The sequence below is a fragment of the Artemia sp. Qi Xiang Cuo genome, chromosome 3 (genome assembly GCF_049724085.1).
Source record: "Artemia sp. Qi Xiang Cuo chromosome 3, ASM4972408v1, whole genome shotgun sequence".
Taxonomy (NCBI): Eukaryota; Metazoa; Arthropoda; class Branchiopoda; order Anostraca; family Artemiidae; genus Artemia; species Artemia sp. Qi Xiang Cuo.
Window position 1 is genome coordinate 4,148,119 of NC_142796.1, and position 14,309 is coordinate 4,162,427.

The window sequence follows — 14,309 nt, forward strand, 5'->3', positions numbered from 1 at the left end:
ACGATCTTATAAACGTCTTTTGAAGCACCGCGATCGTATTTTTTTAGCATTTCTTTACACCAATCCACACGAGCCTTCTTTTGAGCGATTGTCAAATTGTGCGGGATCCAACGAGAACAAACTTTTTTTTACGGCCAGGTGTTCATGCAATATCGAATGTATGCTGGTGGGAGAAATGCCTAGGCATGCCTCTATCTCACGGTATGTCACATGACGGTCTTGCATTATCAGTTCACGTACGGCATCAATGTTTTCAGGCACAACGGCTGTTTTGGGACGACCTTCACGGAATTCGTCTTTGAGCGAGCGTCGGCCACGATTGAATTCGTTGTACCAGTTTTTTCACAGTGCTGTAGGATGGTGCTTCGTCGCCATACAAAGATTTAAGTTCATCGATGCACTCTTGTCGTGATAATCCACGTCGAAAGTTGTGAAAAATGATCGCACGAAAATGTTCACGAGTTAATTCCATTTTTTGGCCACATTGATTTTTTCAAGACCCTGTAAAAGAAAAAACAATTGTCGTTAGTCAAAAAGTTCTGAGTACATTTATGCTACAAAAGTTCAAACTTTCCAATGGAAATGTCAGATTGCACCTGGCAACACTTAGTGTTGCCTAGGCCAGAAATATATCTAGCAACCCTAATAGTTGCGTGATTGATCTCAGCTTAGTTCTCAGCTCAGTAATTGGGTCTTTCACCACAGATACCTCTGGCTGAAAAATGACTCACTAAGGCTTGTCAGACATCAGATCCACTTGTAGAGACCCCCTGGTGACTTTCATGCAGGAATATTCTAGGCTGAGCTCCAATGACCTGGACACGGTTTACCCTGCAATTCTGTAAATGCCTTTCAAGGCCAGACAAATAATTTTTACACTCCTGCAACACTTCAAAGTTCCTCATTGAGCAAAAATTATTAAGTGCTAAAGCTCCTATACACACTTTATTTTCTGTCCCAAACTTAAAGTTTAAGCTATAAGCAAGCCTTGGAAATCTGGTTTTGACATGGCCGAATAGATTTTCAATGACCCTTCTTGCTCTGGACAACCTAAAAAAAGAATCTATTGCTTAAAAGAAACGAAAAAATAGCCCTTAATTCTAAATAGTTTTATAAAAAAGCAAAATAAAAATTCAAAAACTGATTAAAGGTTTATTAATTTTAAAACTTTACTTTTTTTTTTTTTAGAAAATAATATTAAAATTAAAAAAACAAAAAAAAACAACTGGGACATAGTGAGGAAAAAGATTGGATAAGAGACACCAAGTTAGAATGTAGTTAAAACAAAAAGAAAATGAACAAAATTAAAAAGACATGTTCTTACAATCTAGAGCTTTGGATAAAATGTTTTACTCTATTTTTGTAGTACATGATTCTTTATAATGACCAGGTATTAAAGGGAGATACCATCTTTGGCAAAATCATCTAAAATATCTTAGGGCATGACAAATCTAGGCACTGAAATAAAATTAACTTTCTTAAACATATTACACACAAGAGAGCTGGGTGGTTGGACACAAGCATCAGAGTATAAGACCTACAAGAGGGAGTTTCATAACCTACAAGAGAAAGTGACACAGTCCTATGGTCCTAAGGTAAGGTCTGCACATATTACTGGGGTCCTTAATCTCAGATCAATTCATTGACTGGCAAGAATCATGATTTTACTTTCTTTTAGAGAAGGATATAAACTGCTCAAGAAAATACAAAAATTGTCTTGTTTTCAATAACTTTCAATCAATTTGCATTTTCTTTTTAATATTAAAAACAGGGTAAACCAGAATTTAATTCAGATTATGGATAGAATAGAATTGCAGCTATGAAATAGTAGCAAAGTGATTGTTTTTATTCACATGTTAAAACTGTGAGAGCAGAAAGATAGCATACCAAAACATATGCAGGGAATATAAACCTTAAATACCATGCATAAAATTAATACTTTGTCTTTAATCAACAATGTTCAACCAACTTACATTTGATTTTTCATTTGTAAAACAGTTTACACAAAATTTTCAAAATTTAATTCAGTAGATGGATAGAACGAAATCTCAATTATGAAAAAATATTAAAATTTTTTGTTTTTATTGACAAACTATAGGAGAGCAGAAAGATAGCATACCAAAACTTGCACAGGAAACATAAACCTTAGATCTTTCATTTTTGAAGTCATATCCATAACAGGATTTCATTATAATTAAATTTTTCAGTTTGTATTGTCATTGTCCTAGGGCTTTTAAAACAATAATCATTATTGATTTTTCTTTTAATTTTTATGGAACCAATTATCTTCTGAGCTTGGAATTCTAACTGTTATTCATTTAGGTTTAATAACATATTTAAGTGTTTAAGCTGTGTAGCTATACTAAGCTGAGAAATATTTGACTGATTCTGGACATACTATTCTGAGAAATTTACTTAAAAAAAAACAAGCCAAATTACTTGCTTTAGAGAAAACATGGACCTTAAATCCTCTACATTTTTGCCCTACTCTGTTCACAGTGACAAGAAAAAGGAAGCCATTTGCTGGTTATGCTTAACAACAAGTTTAACAGCTTTATTTTTTGTTGTAGTAAGTATTTCTCATTAAATAAACAGTCAAATATAGCAATTTTATTCCAATACCTATAGTTTTTAATTATACTGGAAAATTAATGATATTTTTTTTCTAATTTAACCTACAAAGTTTCTAACAACCAAAAATAATTTAAATAAAGCAGACATGAATTGGTCAGCTAATGAGAGCTCAAGAAGTAGACTATAATCTTTGGATGAAAGCTTTGGAGCCTAGAGAAAATGCAAAAAGCTTACCTTTTATTGAAAAGAATTTCTTCTGGCTCAGTTGATTGCTTTCTAAAAGGCTTCATCATCCAAGCCTCTAGTCTAAAAGCCCCATCCCCGAGAAGATGAAATGGAATCTTGACACCATTCAAATACCTTGAATAGCTTGGAAAGAGAGTGCCATTCATAGCTCTTTGGTAAATACTGGTGGACATAAATGCACCAGCATCACTACATCTACCTGGTATGCCTGCTTTAGCATACAAACATTGGTACTTGGCATCTGATATCACAAGCATATGCACACTGTACCAGGCCTTAAAATTATAATAGTCACTTTGATATCTTTTGGGAGGGTGGAAAGGGACATGGCAACCGTCTATAGCCCCGAGAGTCATAGGAAATCCCCAAAGTTCGTCAAATTCCTTTTATTTTACCATTAATTGTTCCAAGCTGGTAGGCCATTTGATTAATTCTGGTACAATAACTCTCAGTGCAGCATCTATAAAATCATGAAAGAACTTCCCAACAGTACTCCTTCCCAAACCAAATAGTGAGCCTACTGTTAGGACGAATCACAGGATTTGTCCTATAGCTAGCAAGTGCGATTTAAGGTAATTTTAAGGTAATAATCACTGTTTGTTGCTAAAATATAGATGGCAACAGCAACTTTCTTGTCCACTCTAATTGCTGGCCTGAATTTTGTGTCATTTGTTTGTATAGCCTAGCATTTTCTACTTTATTCACAATCCAATAAAAGCTGTCCCAGTTCATTCTGAAATAACTTTAGAACTCAGCATTGGTGTACCTTTCACGAATATTATCCCGCCAATCGTGAGTTTGAGGCATAACCCAGATTCTTTTAGAATAAAGCTCCCTCCTGAGCTTTTGCAGCTCCATGAGCTGTGAATTTACATTGTCTCACCTCCTTCTAGACCCTGATAAATTAATGAAGATCGAGTTTGTTATCATAGATAAACTCTGCAGCAAGATCATTAATTCTAAATTTGATTGAACGAGACGCATCTGAAGCATATCCATTTTGTTTTTTCTACACCCACGAATCTGTTGTTTAAATATTTGGCCGAATGACCGCAAATGGAGATGACAATGATTGCGGATTCGGCATTCTGGCAGATTTGCAGAATCTGCCAAATGCAGACGCGCTTTGACTATTTATTCGTATCCCTATTTTTTTGTGATGATCATGATGAAAATCAGCGTTGATTTTATAAATCGGCGCCAAAAACTAGAAAGTTTTTCAAGCTCAAATCGACGCCGATTTCTTTTAAAATCGGCGCTGATTTGGAAGTCAGTTCCCGAAATCAGCTACTTGTGCCAAGCCCTTTAGTGTCAACCCTGCAGTGTGTTGCTACAGGTGGGTGCGAATTCTTGTTCCCATATTACCAAGCTGAGATCAAACCCCCTGCATCACCACAGGACTAAAATATGTACATCTACCTCAAAACTGCCAAGGATGATATGCCTCATGGACTTGGTGACAAAATTACATATGTTTTAAGGATTTCAAGGGAAAGTTTAACAGAGATGCGAAGCAAAGCCAATTTGTAACATACTGTTTGAGCAAAAACTTATTCTGACTTCTATAGTTTCTTTGCCTAGTTAGATAAGGATTTTGTTTTATAAGGTTTACTTTGTCTATTCTTATACCTAAAAAATGAACAAAAATTTAATTTTTTAAAGTTGTTTTTTGGATGAAAGTAAAGAGGGTAGTTGAAACTTTGAACGAACAGAAATGACTGATTTGTAATTTATGCAGTATATTTTTGAGCAACTGTTTCAAATCAACCGGCTCGTGCTTTTTCACTATTAAATAAAAAAACAAGTTTTTTAAACTGAAAGTAAGGAGCGACATTAAAACTTAAAACGAACAGAAATAATTCCGTATATGAAAGGGGCTGTCCCCTCCTCAACACTTCGCTCTTTACGCTAAAGTTTTTTATTGTTTAAAAAAATAAAGTTGTGAGACAGAGTCAAACTTTAACGTAAAGAGTGAGAAGTTGAGGAGGGGACAACCCCTTTCATATACGGAATAATTTCTGTTCGTTTTAAGTTTTAATGTCGCTCCTTACTTTTAGTTTAAAAAACTTGTTTTTTTATTTAATTTCTGATCGTTTTTTAGTTAATGCAGCTTTTATTTTGCCTCACCGTCATTGAATAAGTAAACAAAATTTGCATAAAAATTTTACTTTTCTTTTGCTAAATGGATGTCTCTAAATTTGGTTATGACGTAATTTACAAATTAACTTACGTAACTAACTTCTATATTCGTATATTTTTCTTCTGGCAAAAAATACAAAGTTGCATATTTTTGCAGATATGGGCTTGAAACAAGTGTAATAGGGTTTGCTGATACGCTGAATCTGACGGTGTGATTTTCATTAAAATTCTTTCACTTGTAGGGGATGTTTCCCCCTTTTTTAAAAAATCGGGTAAATATCCTCAGGCTCGTAGCCTTTGATGAGTAATACTAAACTTAATAAAATTTATATATTTAGAATCAGCATTATAAACACATTCTTTTGATATGTTTATTGACATCAAAATTCCGTTTTTAAAAGTTTGGATTACTATTGAGCCGTATCGCTTGTTTTTTTTATTGTTTTGTTTTATTACGTATATGTTATTATGTATATGAGGGGGTTCTCCCCTTAGTCAATAACGCGCTCTTTACGTTAAAAGTAAAAAAAAAATTGATTCACAAACCCCTGAATCACAACGGCCGTTTAATTAGAATAGATAGCACTTTTGAAAGCACTAAAAAAAACTGTAGCGTAAAGCGCGAGGTATTGACTTGGGGGAGAACCCCCTCACATACGTTATAATTTCTGTTCTTTTTAAGTTTTAATGTTGCTTCTTACTTTCAGTTGAAAAAACTTGCTTTTTTTTATTTAATTTCTGATCGTTTTTTAAATAATGCTTGGAAATCCGGCAACCCCTTCATAGAAATGTCCCTTACCCCAAAGAAACATCCTCCACAGAAATATTTTCCAGAGTAATCCCCTCCTCTAGCCCCACCCCCCCCTCCAGAAAAAAATCCTTCCTGAAAATTTCTGTATAATTCCAAATAACCAATAAATAATGCTGGCAAGTCCGGCGCCCCCTTCATGGCAATTTCCCTTCCCCCATGAACACTTCCTTCATAGACCGATCCTCCAACATCCCCCCCGACCCATCCCCCTCCAATACCAGAAAAAAAACCTCCTGAAAACTTCTGTATACTTCCCAATAACCAATACTATATGTTAACATTGGGTAAAGTTCATAACTTTTAGCCCTCCCCCTGGGGACTTCGGGGGATTAAGTCATCCTAAAAGACATATTCATCATATTTTCGACCCTGCTGAACAAAATGGCTATCTCAAAATTTTGATCGGGTGACTTTGGAAAAAAATGAGCGTGGGAGGGGGCCTAGTTGCCCTCCATTTTTTTGGTCACTTAAAAAGGGCACTAGAACTTTTAATTTCCGTTCCAATGAGTCCTCCCACGATATTCTAGGACCACTGGGTCGATACGATCACCCCCGGGGGAAAAAAAACAACAAAAAAACAAATAAACCCGCATCCGTGATCTTCCTTCTGGCAAAAAATGCAAAATTCCACATTTTTGTAGATAGGAGCTTGAAACCTCTACAGTAGGGTTCTCTGATACGTTGAATATGATGGTATGATTTTCATTAAGGTTCTATAACTTTTAGGGGGTCTTTCCCCCTTTTTTTGAAAATCAGCCAAATTTTCTCAGGCGCGTAACTTTTGATGGGTAGCACTAAACTTGATGAAACTTATATATTTGAAATCTGATTCTTTTGATGTATCTATTGGTATCAAAAACCCGTTTTCTAGAGTTTCGGTTACCATTGAGCCGGGTCGCTCCTTACTTACAGTTCGTTACCACGAACTGTTTGATAATTGTAAAAATATGGAAAAATAGCGCTTTACTGAAAGCTAAGCTTGCTTGAGTTTTTTTGAAGATTAGAATCGTATAGCAAAGTTTATTTATCCCATGACAGGTAGAAGACGATTGAGAGCCTTATAAATTAGCCTTTTATTTTCCACTGGCTACTGTATCTTTTAAATTTCAGACCGTGTTGAATTAATTCAAAATACAATGTGTGTCCAGGCTGTCAAAAGGGCGTATTTGTAATGAAACGGTGAAAAGGATTTACTTGCAACTTGTAGGAAACATCGGAGGGTATATTGAATTAAATCTAAGGACACTACATGAATTCAGGTGGTCAAAAGCGCGTATCTGAAATATTTCTCCAACGGCTTTTTGGGCATCAAATCAAAACTTATCGGACATTTTTAACTAAATCAAAAGATTTAGTTAAGATTTTTCAAAGGGGCGTATCTACATTATTTTTAGAGTGGCTAAGGGTATGAAGTTAAAAATTTCAGGAAATACTGAAGGGGATGTCAACTAAATCAAATGACACTATTCGCATCCAAGTTGTCGAAATTGGTATCTGCAATATCTGAGGAACATAATTTGTCTGGGAATTGTTTGACGGGTATTGAACAAAACCAAAAGACTTTATTTCCATCTAAGATGTCAAGAAGGCATATCTACAGTATCTCAAGAATGGCGTTGGGTGTTTCTTTGAAACTTTCAGGGAATGTTAGGGGGGCGCTGAACATAATCAAAAGTTAAAATATGCATCCAGGCTGACAAAAGGGCGTATGTGCAATGTAACAGGTCAGATAAGAATTCCAAGTTGAAGCTTTCGGGAAAGTGTTAAGGGGGATATTTAACAAAATATTCGAAGTGCATTAATGCTGTCAAAATGGCACATTTGCGACATCTCAAAAATGGATTAGCTTATTAAGTTGAACTTTTAAGTAATTTGGGGGAGGGGACGTGAACTAAATCAAAAGACTGTACATCCAGGTTGTCCAAAGGTTGTATCAACAATATTCCAGGAACGGCTCACTGTTTTAGTTTGAAACTACAGATTTCTACAGACAACAGAAACTACTTTGAAACTACAAAACACTACTTGCATCCTAGCTGTCGGATGGGTGTATCTGCAATATCTCAGGAATTACTGCCGGTATTAAGTTGATTTCCTTAAGGTTATGTTGAAGGGTCTATGCTGTCAAAAGGATGCATGTCTAATATCTGAGGAACGACTAAGAGTGATAAGTTGAAGCTTTCAAGGAATAGTGAGGGAGTCTTCAACAACACTAAAAGACAATACAGGCATCCATGTTTTCTAAAGGAAAAATCGGCAATATCTTAGGCACTGTTTAGGGTACTAATTTGGAACTGTCATGGAACATTGTAACAGTTGTATTCGTTCAGGTTGTCAGAAAGGCACATCTGCAATATCTAAGAAACGACTAAGGGCTTTAAGTTGAAATCTAGAGGGAATGTTGAGGGAAATTTCAATTAAATGAAGAGACAGTATGTGCATCCATGCTATCATAAGGTTGTAAATCCAATATTGAAGAACAGGTAAGGGAATTAAGTTGAAATTTTCAGGAATGTTGACGGTAATTTTGAACTAAATTAAGAGATACTAAGTAAATTCAGGTTGTCAAAAGCACACATCTGGAATATATCAGGAATGAATAACTGTAGCCTACTAAGTCCGAACATCAGGGGATGTTGGACTGTTAAACTAAATAAAAAGACTAAAGTATGGGAGAAAGAGGCTGTCCCTTCCGAATGGAATAAAGATATTATTGTGGAACTATTTAAGAAAGGAAAAAAGGCGGTATGTGATAGCTGGAGAGACATAATACTCAGATCCGTTGGGAGCAAAGTCCTGGGTCAAGTTTTATTTAGCAGAATCTAAACGGAAGTTGACCCTGCATTAAGGGATGAATAACATGGCCTTCGTCCAAATCGTTCTTGCTGTCACTTGGTACTTAGCTTACGTGTACTATTGGAAAAGTCGAATCAATGGCAAGTGCATCTTATTTTAGTCTATATGGATTGTATGTGCAATAGAGACGGAGAGTGGTATGTTACAGTGACAATGGGCGCCCATATGGCTGAATGATGCTGCCTTATTTTTATATTTTTGTTCTGAGATTTCTATTATATAGCATTAAAAGCGCCAATTAGATGAGGTTTGCCCCCCCCCCCTGGAATTCAGCTTATGGGCGTATTTGTTGAGATTCCAAGATTCGATTTTGTAATTCGAGCCTGCCAATTTAGAGGGGGCATTCAGCTAAGCCTTGGGCATCAACTACATGATTATGAGTTTACCAACGATATCGCCCTTGATGCTCACTGCCAGGATGACATTCAACATAAAATGAAATCCAAAAACTACTCCCAGAAGCTGAAACTCGGACTTGTTGGAAGTAACTTACTCTCCCTGCTTACGTATAGACATGAGTCATGGATTGGAAGAATGCAAAGTAACGATTACTTGGCTTTGAAAACAATTGCCTCTGTAAAATCCTTGAAGTCCACTGAAACTAATGGAGTGACAAACGCCCAGATAAGGACAAGTACTGAACATCCACTGGTGACGAACTAGATCAGAATAAGGAGATGGAGATACTGGGGGTACAAGGTCCGCATGAATAGAGGACGCCTCTCTTACCCGCTCTTTGAAGAAGGGGAAGGTAGTGCAACATACTAGGTTGGTTTCTGGAGAAAAAGGCAACAAGTCTTTTAACTACCCTGAATAAGCTCTGGTCCCTGGCACAAGATCGGCTGAACTGAAGGTCCACTGCTGCTGCTTTTTGCACCTCAACGCATGGGAAGGTAATATTAAATGAAAAAGAGAAATGTATGATGGAGCTTAGGATTCGGAAGAAAGAAGGTAAGGGCCCTAAGCCACTCCCTTCTTGTGCACGAGCCTAACTTTTATTAATGATGAAATGAGATAAGTAAATAACGGTAGTGCCCTCCATATCGATTTTAAAAAAAATTTATAATTGTTTTAGAGATTTGAAAGATTTCTTTTTAGCTACTATAGACTTTTTGTCTTTCTAGGAGCAGTCCGTGCAGTTGGTACGGCGATGGCTAAGAATCCAATACCCCTCATAATACCCTGTCACAGGGTCATTAAATCAGATGGTAGCTTAGGTAACTATTCTTCCGGAAAAAGGAACCCTATCAAGAAGTGTCTTCTTGAATACGAAGAAAGGGAAGTTGAGAATAAGTGAATGAGTTTACTTACAAGATGCAAAAAAAAGTGCCTGTCAAGAGGCTTGTCCATCTAGGCTAAAGTACTTATATATATTTTGTATAACTTTACATTACTTGTGTTTAATTGATTTTGCACTCTCAAGTCTTTTGGCTGTCTCTTCAATATCAGGGCATGAAACATAAAGTTACTAATTAAAGCTTATTATCATTTCAAGTTCTGAATATGATTTTACTAATCAAGTTTGAATTTTGTTTGACAGCGCAGAGGGCAAATTTATTATTCTCTGTGGTATCTCTTTATGGCACATGTGATACCTTTTTTGTTACTTAAAAATCACAATTAAGTTTGTTCGATACCCTAAAGAACCACCCTATATCCTCTAGTATAAAGTTTTTTAGTTTGTGAGGCTCCAAATAAAATCCGAATAAAAGACAAAAAACTAAAAGCCGATACCAGCTTTTCTGGATATGTTAGAAAAATGTTTCTCTAGTTTCTAGAAACAACTTTTCTAGTTTTGTGTGAGATTTAGAAGTATTTAGATGTAATGTAACCTGCATCATTAGAAAGCGTAAGTTTGTTTTTTGTTTAAACGCAGCAGTATTTTCTATTTTTATTTTCATTAAATATTTTAGGTTCTCTTAAATATTATAAATGTCTCCTAAGATTCTTTTTATTTAAGGTTCTCTAAATTTGTCTACTATAACTGCTTGGAAAACGTTAAAAATCAGCTCAAAAGAAGTCTCATCGAAAAGTTTGACAGCTTTGGAAGTATGGTGTTGCACTAACTACCTTGATTGAAATCTTTATACGAACAGAGGTTGCACATTATAGGCTGTACACTCATTCATTACACGTTGTTTTCTTAACAATTAGTAAGAAATTATAGGTTTCTATAATTTTAGACCACTCTTAAGGTCCCCTATCAGTTTATAACAAGATTGCAACGGAAACTCTATGTCGTGCTGAGCAAATTTGCTAATGGCCTCTTTGTCTTTGAGAGTGTCAGCCGACGCAGATACTTGCGAAATGGCACTTAAGGTATTGAACATTTTTTATCTTTAAACGTTCTCTCGAACAAAAATTCTTTCAACAATCTATAACTAATGGTTCGAAATGGTCAGCGGAAAGAAAATGTTCATGGGGTGCCATTCTCCTCCATGGGGTGCCTAATAATAAGAAATTTATATTTCTTAAGTGGAAGCAGGGTATACGTTAACTTTGAATTATATAGCATTGTTTTCATCAAGATCGTACCACTTTTTGGGACAGTCTAACCTCTATTTCTAAAACTATGCAGTTTTTATTTTCTAATAGCATTTGATGAATTCTTTTAAATTGAATAAATTTTACATATTAGTAGTAAAAGCCTCTGTACTTTATACGACATAGATAGAACAAAACCTTCCCAAGCGTACATATACGGTATTTCTAATGGCCATATGACGCCAATTTTGTATTGCGAAATAGCGATGGCCTTGAAACATCGTATATAAACAAAGAGAAGGCCTTGCAACACCTAATAGGGAAATAGCTCGTGACTCGCACGTTATTTCTTTTTGTGCATTTAACAAACCCCTAAGATAGACTATTATTTTATTTTTCAACAGCCCCTACAGAGTCAAGCTTTAAATAGCTTTCCAGACAAATAATATTGCCAATTTTATTTAAGTTTTATTTTTAATAAATCCTTTGAGATAACGTAGTTTGGTGTCTGGTAAAATACAGTTTTTGATAGTTACTTATAGCTCAGAAAGTCTATTTATATTGGCGAATAAAATTTAACTGACAACAAAATTTTATCGTACATTTTATTTTATAAACCGGGCTTTCCAATCCGAAACGAGACTCGTTGAATTGGAAATGTTACGCAAAGGAAGTCATGTACGTCCCACAAACACCGCCGACCACTTTGAATTTTTCTACAAAATATGACACAAACGTAGAAAACACAATGTAAAGTGTCTTCTAAGGACAGCATTTGAACTTTGTAGGAAATCAAATAAAGTGAAGTCGCCTCACATAGCTTCGACTTTGGGGAAACAGTTTTCCATAGTAGCAACGATAGACGCTTCTGAAATAACCAACCTTTAATTATAAAACAAATAAGACACAGTAATATCAAATTTTTAATCAAATATACAAACAGGCCTTATGTGAAAGGTACAATCGAACTGTGTGTTATAGCACATTTTTTAAACTTAGCACTCTCGATCGAACGATACAATCGGTTTTTCCAGATGGATAAAAAAAATTATTTGCTACAACTTAGATGCCTTTAAACTTGATAAACTGGTGAATAACAATAGTAAAAAAAAAAACCAAAAAAAAAATGGACCTTCGAGTTTTTCCGCTGCCCAGCATAATTTATGCGCATTTTGAAATATTACACCTGACTTAAATTTTTTAGCGCAAATCTGGTCGGAATTACTTGAGCTAAGTTTATGTCAGATATCCTAATTTGCTTTTTTTGAATCTTTGCAACTACCCGGTAGCTTTGCTTGAAAAAAAAAATCCTTATGATGTGAACAAAGGTAAGACCGAAGGAGAAGATTGTTGCTTGGGACACTAAAACAATTTGGTTGTGTTGAAAGGGGGACTGATCCTTCCCTTCCCTTGAAGAGCCTAGAAAATATTAAACAGAATCTACTTTTTTTTAATAATAGCATATTTGGATAAAATACTGAGAAAATTTCTTAAAATTGTTCACTAGATCAGCACTGAGACCAAGTCAGAATAACAGAGTGGCGTAGCTAGGGAGGGAGGGGGGCAAGAGTTTACTCTTGTCCCTAGGTGAAGCGAGCCGTCCTAGCCGAGTGGTTGGCGCTCCGGACTTGAAATCCTAAGGTCAGGGGTTCGAGTCCTGGTGTCGTTGATTTGGGACGGGGTCAAAGGTGTGATCCTGTAAGCTCAGCCAAAGTCGACCCAGCTCTAAATGGGTACCTGGAGATATCTGGGAGAAAAACACGGGAAGCGTCGGATGATGTGTCCCCAACCACGTATTGCACTCTCGGCCGAAAGCAGCGAATCAGGAGATCGGTATCTGCGCAACGCAGACCATTGGTCAGCATGCGAAAAGTCTTAAGTAGGTGAAGCATTTGTTAGTGCATTATTTTGAAACACTTTATGAAAGATACACTTACTTAAACTTTTGAAATGACCAAGCAAAAGTTACCAAACAAACCTAGAAAAAAAAAAGCGAGTGCCCACACTAAGCTATTGTAGACCACAGTCCAAAATAAATAACTTACATACTTTATTTTTTTACATTGTTTTTTTTTTTTTTTAAAGGAGTACAAGACGACTTTCTGTTTTTATTTTAGTTTTGCCTCTAGACCTTTCATCACTCTTATAGAAACAAATGAGGCCAACGCCCTACTTTTTATCATATCCCAAGGAAAAAAGAAAAAAAAATGCCAAAGAAAATACTTGTGCAACTCTGCATAAAAACAGATAAATTAAAGCAGACATTCAACTTTGAATGTTTAACCTAGTACTTAACAGAACCAATAGCAAACCTAGATTTTGGCCACTTTCAGTCTAACACCATTCGATCCTTGCACCTCAGCGCAAAATAAGCCTACGGCCACAAGATACTTTTTAACTGAAAATTTACGTTTTACGACACACAGCACGGCTTGTAACAATATTTTCTTCAGGACATAGACATGTCTTTCTATACAAATATTTCTACACAACCTTCAAACCAAGAAAAGCCTAAGAACGCTGAGAAAGAGTTACGGTTTGTCAATTATTAATGTTTACAAAAGTTAAACTCTGATTTTTCCAGCTTACAATCTGGTCTCACTTTTATTATGTGACACAAGTTTTGGCCTATGATGCCAACGTTCATTTGCCGGAGCATTTGAAACCCGCCCAAACCCGAGCAAAGTCCTTGATGTGTCTCTGTCAATTTAAGGTTAGGTAGAAAGAATTAATTAGTAACTCACTCATCTTCGGTTGTAATTTAGCAACGGCGGTCAAATAATTTTAGTGTAGAGTTAATATACCATACCGATTTTTTATCTAGTAGCTTGTTCTGAGGGGAATCAACTAACTTTCTCAGGATCAAAAAGTCGCGACAGCTCTGAAGAGTCTAGATTCAGCGAAATAAAAAGAAAAAAAGTAGTTGAAGTTGTGAAAAGTTGTTAAGTAGTGAAGTTGCGGTCATCAACTGTGCAACTCCCAGTTGACAGATTTGGTGAAACTCTTTTTCGAGTTGTTCATTTATTATTTTCGAAACAGTGCGGACTAATTTTTTTTTTTTATTTGTCATGTTAATTACAAGTTTCATACTTTTATATTAGAATTTTCGGTGCAAGCCTAGACAAGAAGCTCCACATAAGGAAACAAAAAATTTTTGAAAAAATTCTTGCTTCATAATATGCAGAATAATTACACTTAA

General features: G+C 35.7%; 1 protein-coding gene across 1 annotated transcript in view; it reads left to right on the plus strand.

Moving 5' to 3' along the window:
- LOC148953670 (methylated-DNA--protein-cysteine methyltransferase-like) overlaps window positions 1-11,762 on the plus strand; it is a 41,471-nt gene extending 29,709 nt beyond the window's left edge. Inside the window, exon 5 of the mRNA XM_089108416.1 lies at window positions 9,751-11,762. Coding sequence (XP_088964542.1) covers window positions 9,751-9,923 — 173 coding nt within the window. The 3' untranslated portion in view covers window positions 9,924-11,762. The remainder of the gene's footprint in view (window positions 1-9,750) is intronic.
- The last annotated feature ends 2,547 nt before the right edge of the window (window positions 11,763-14,309 follow it).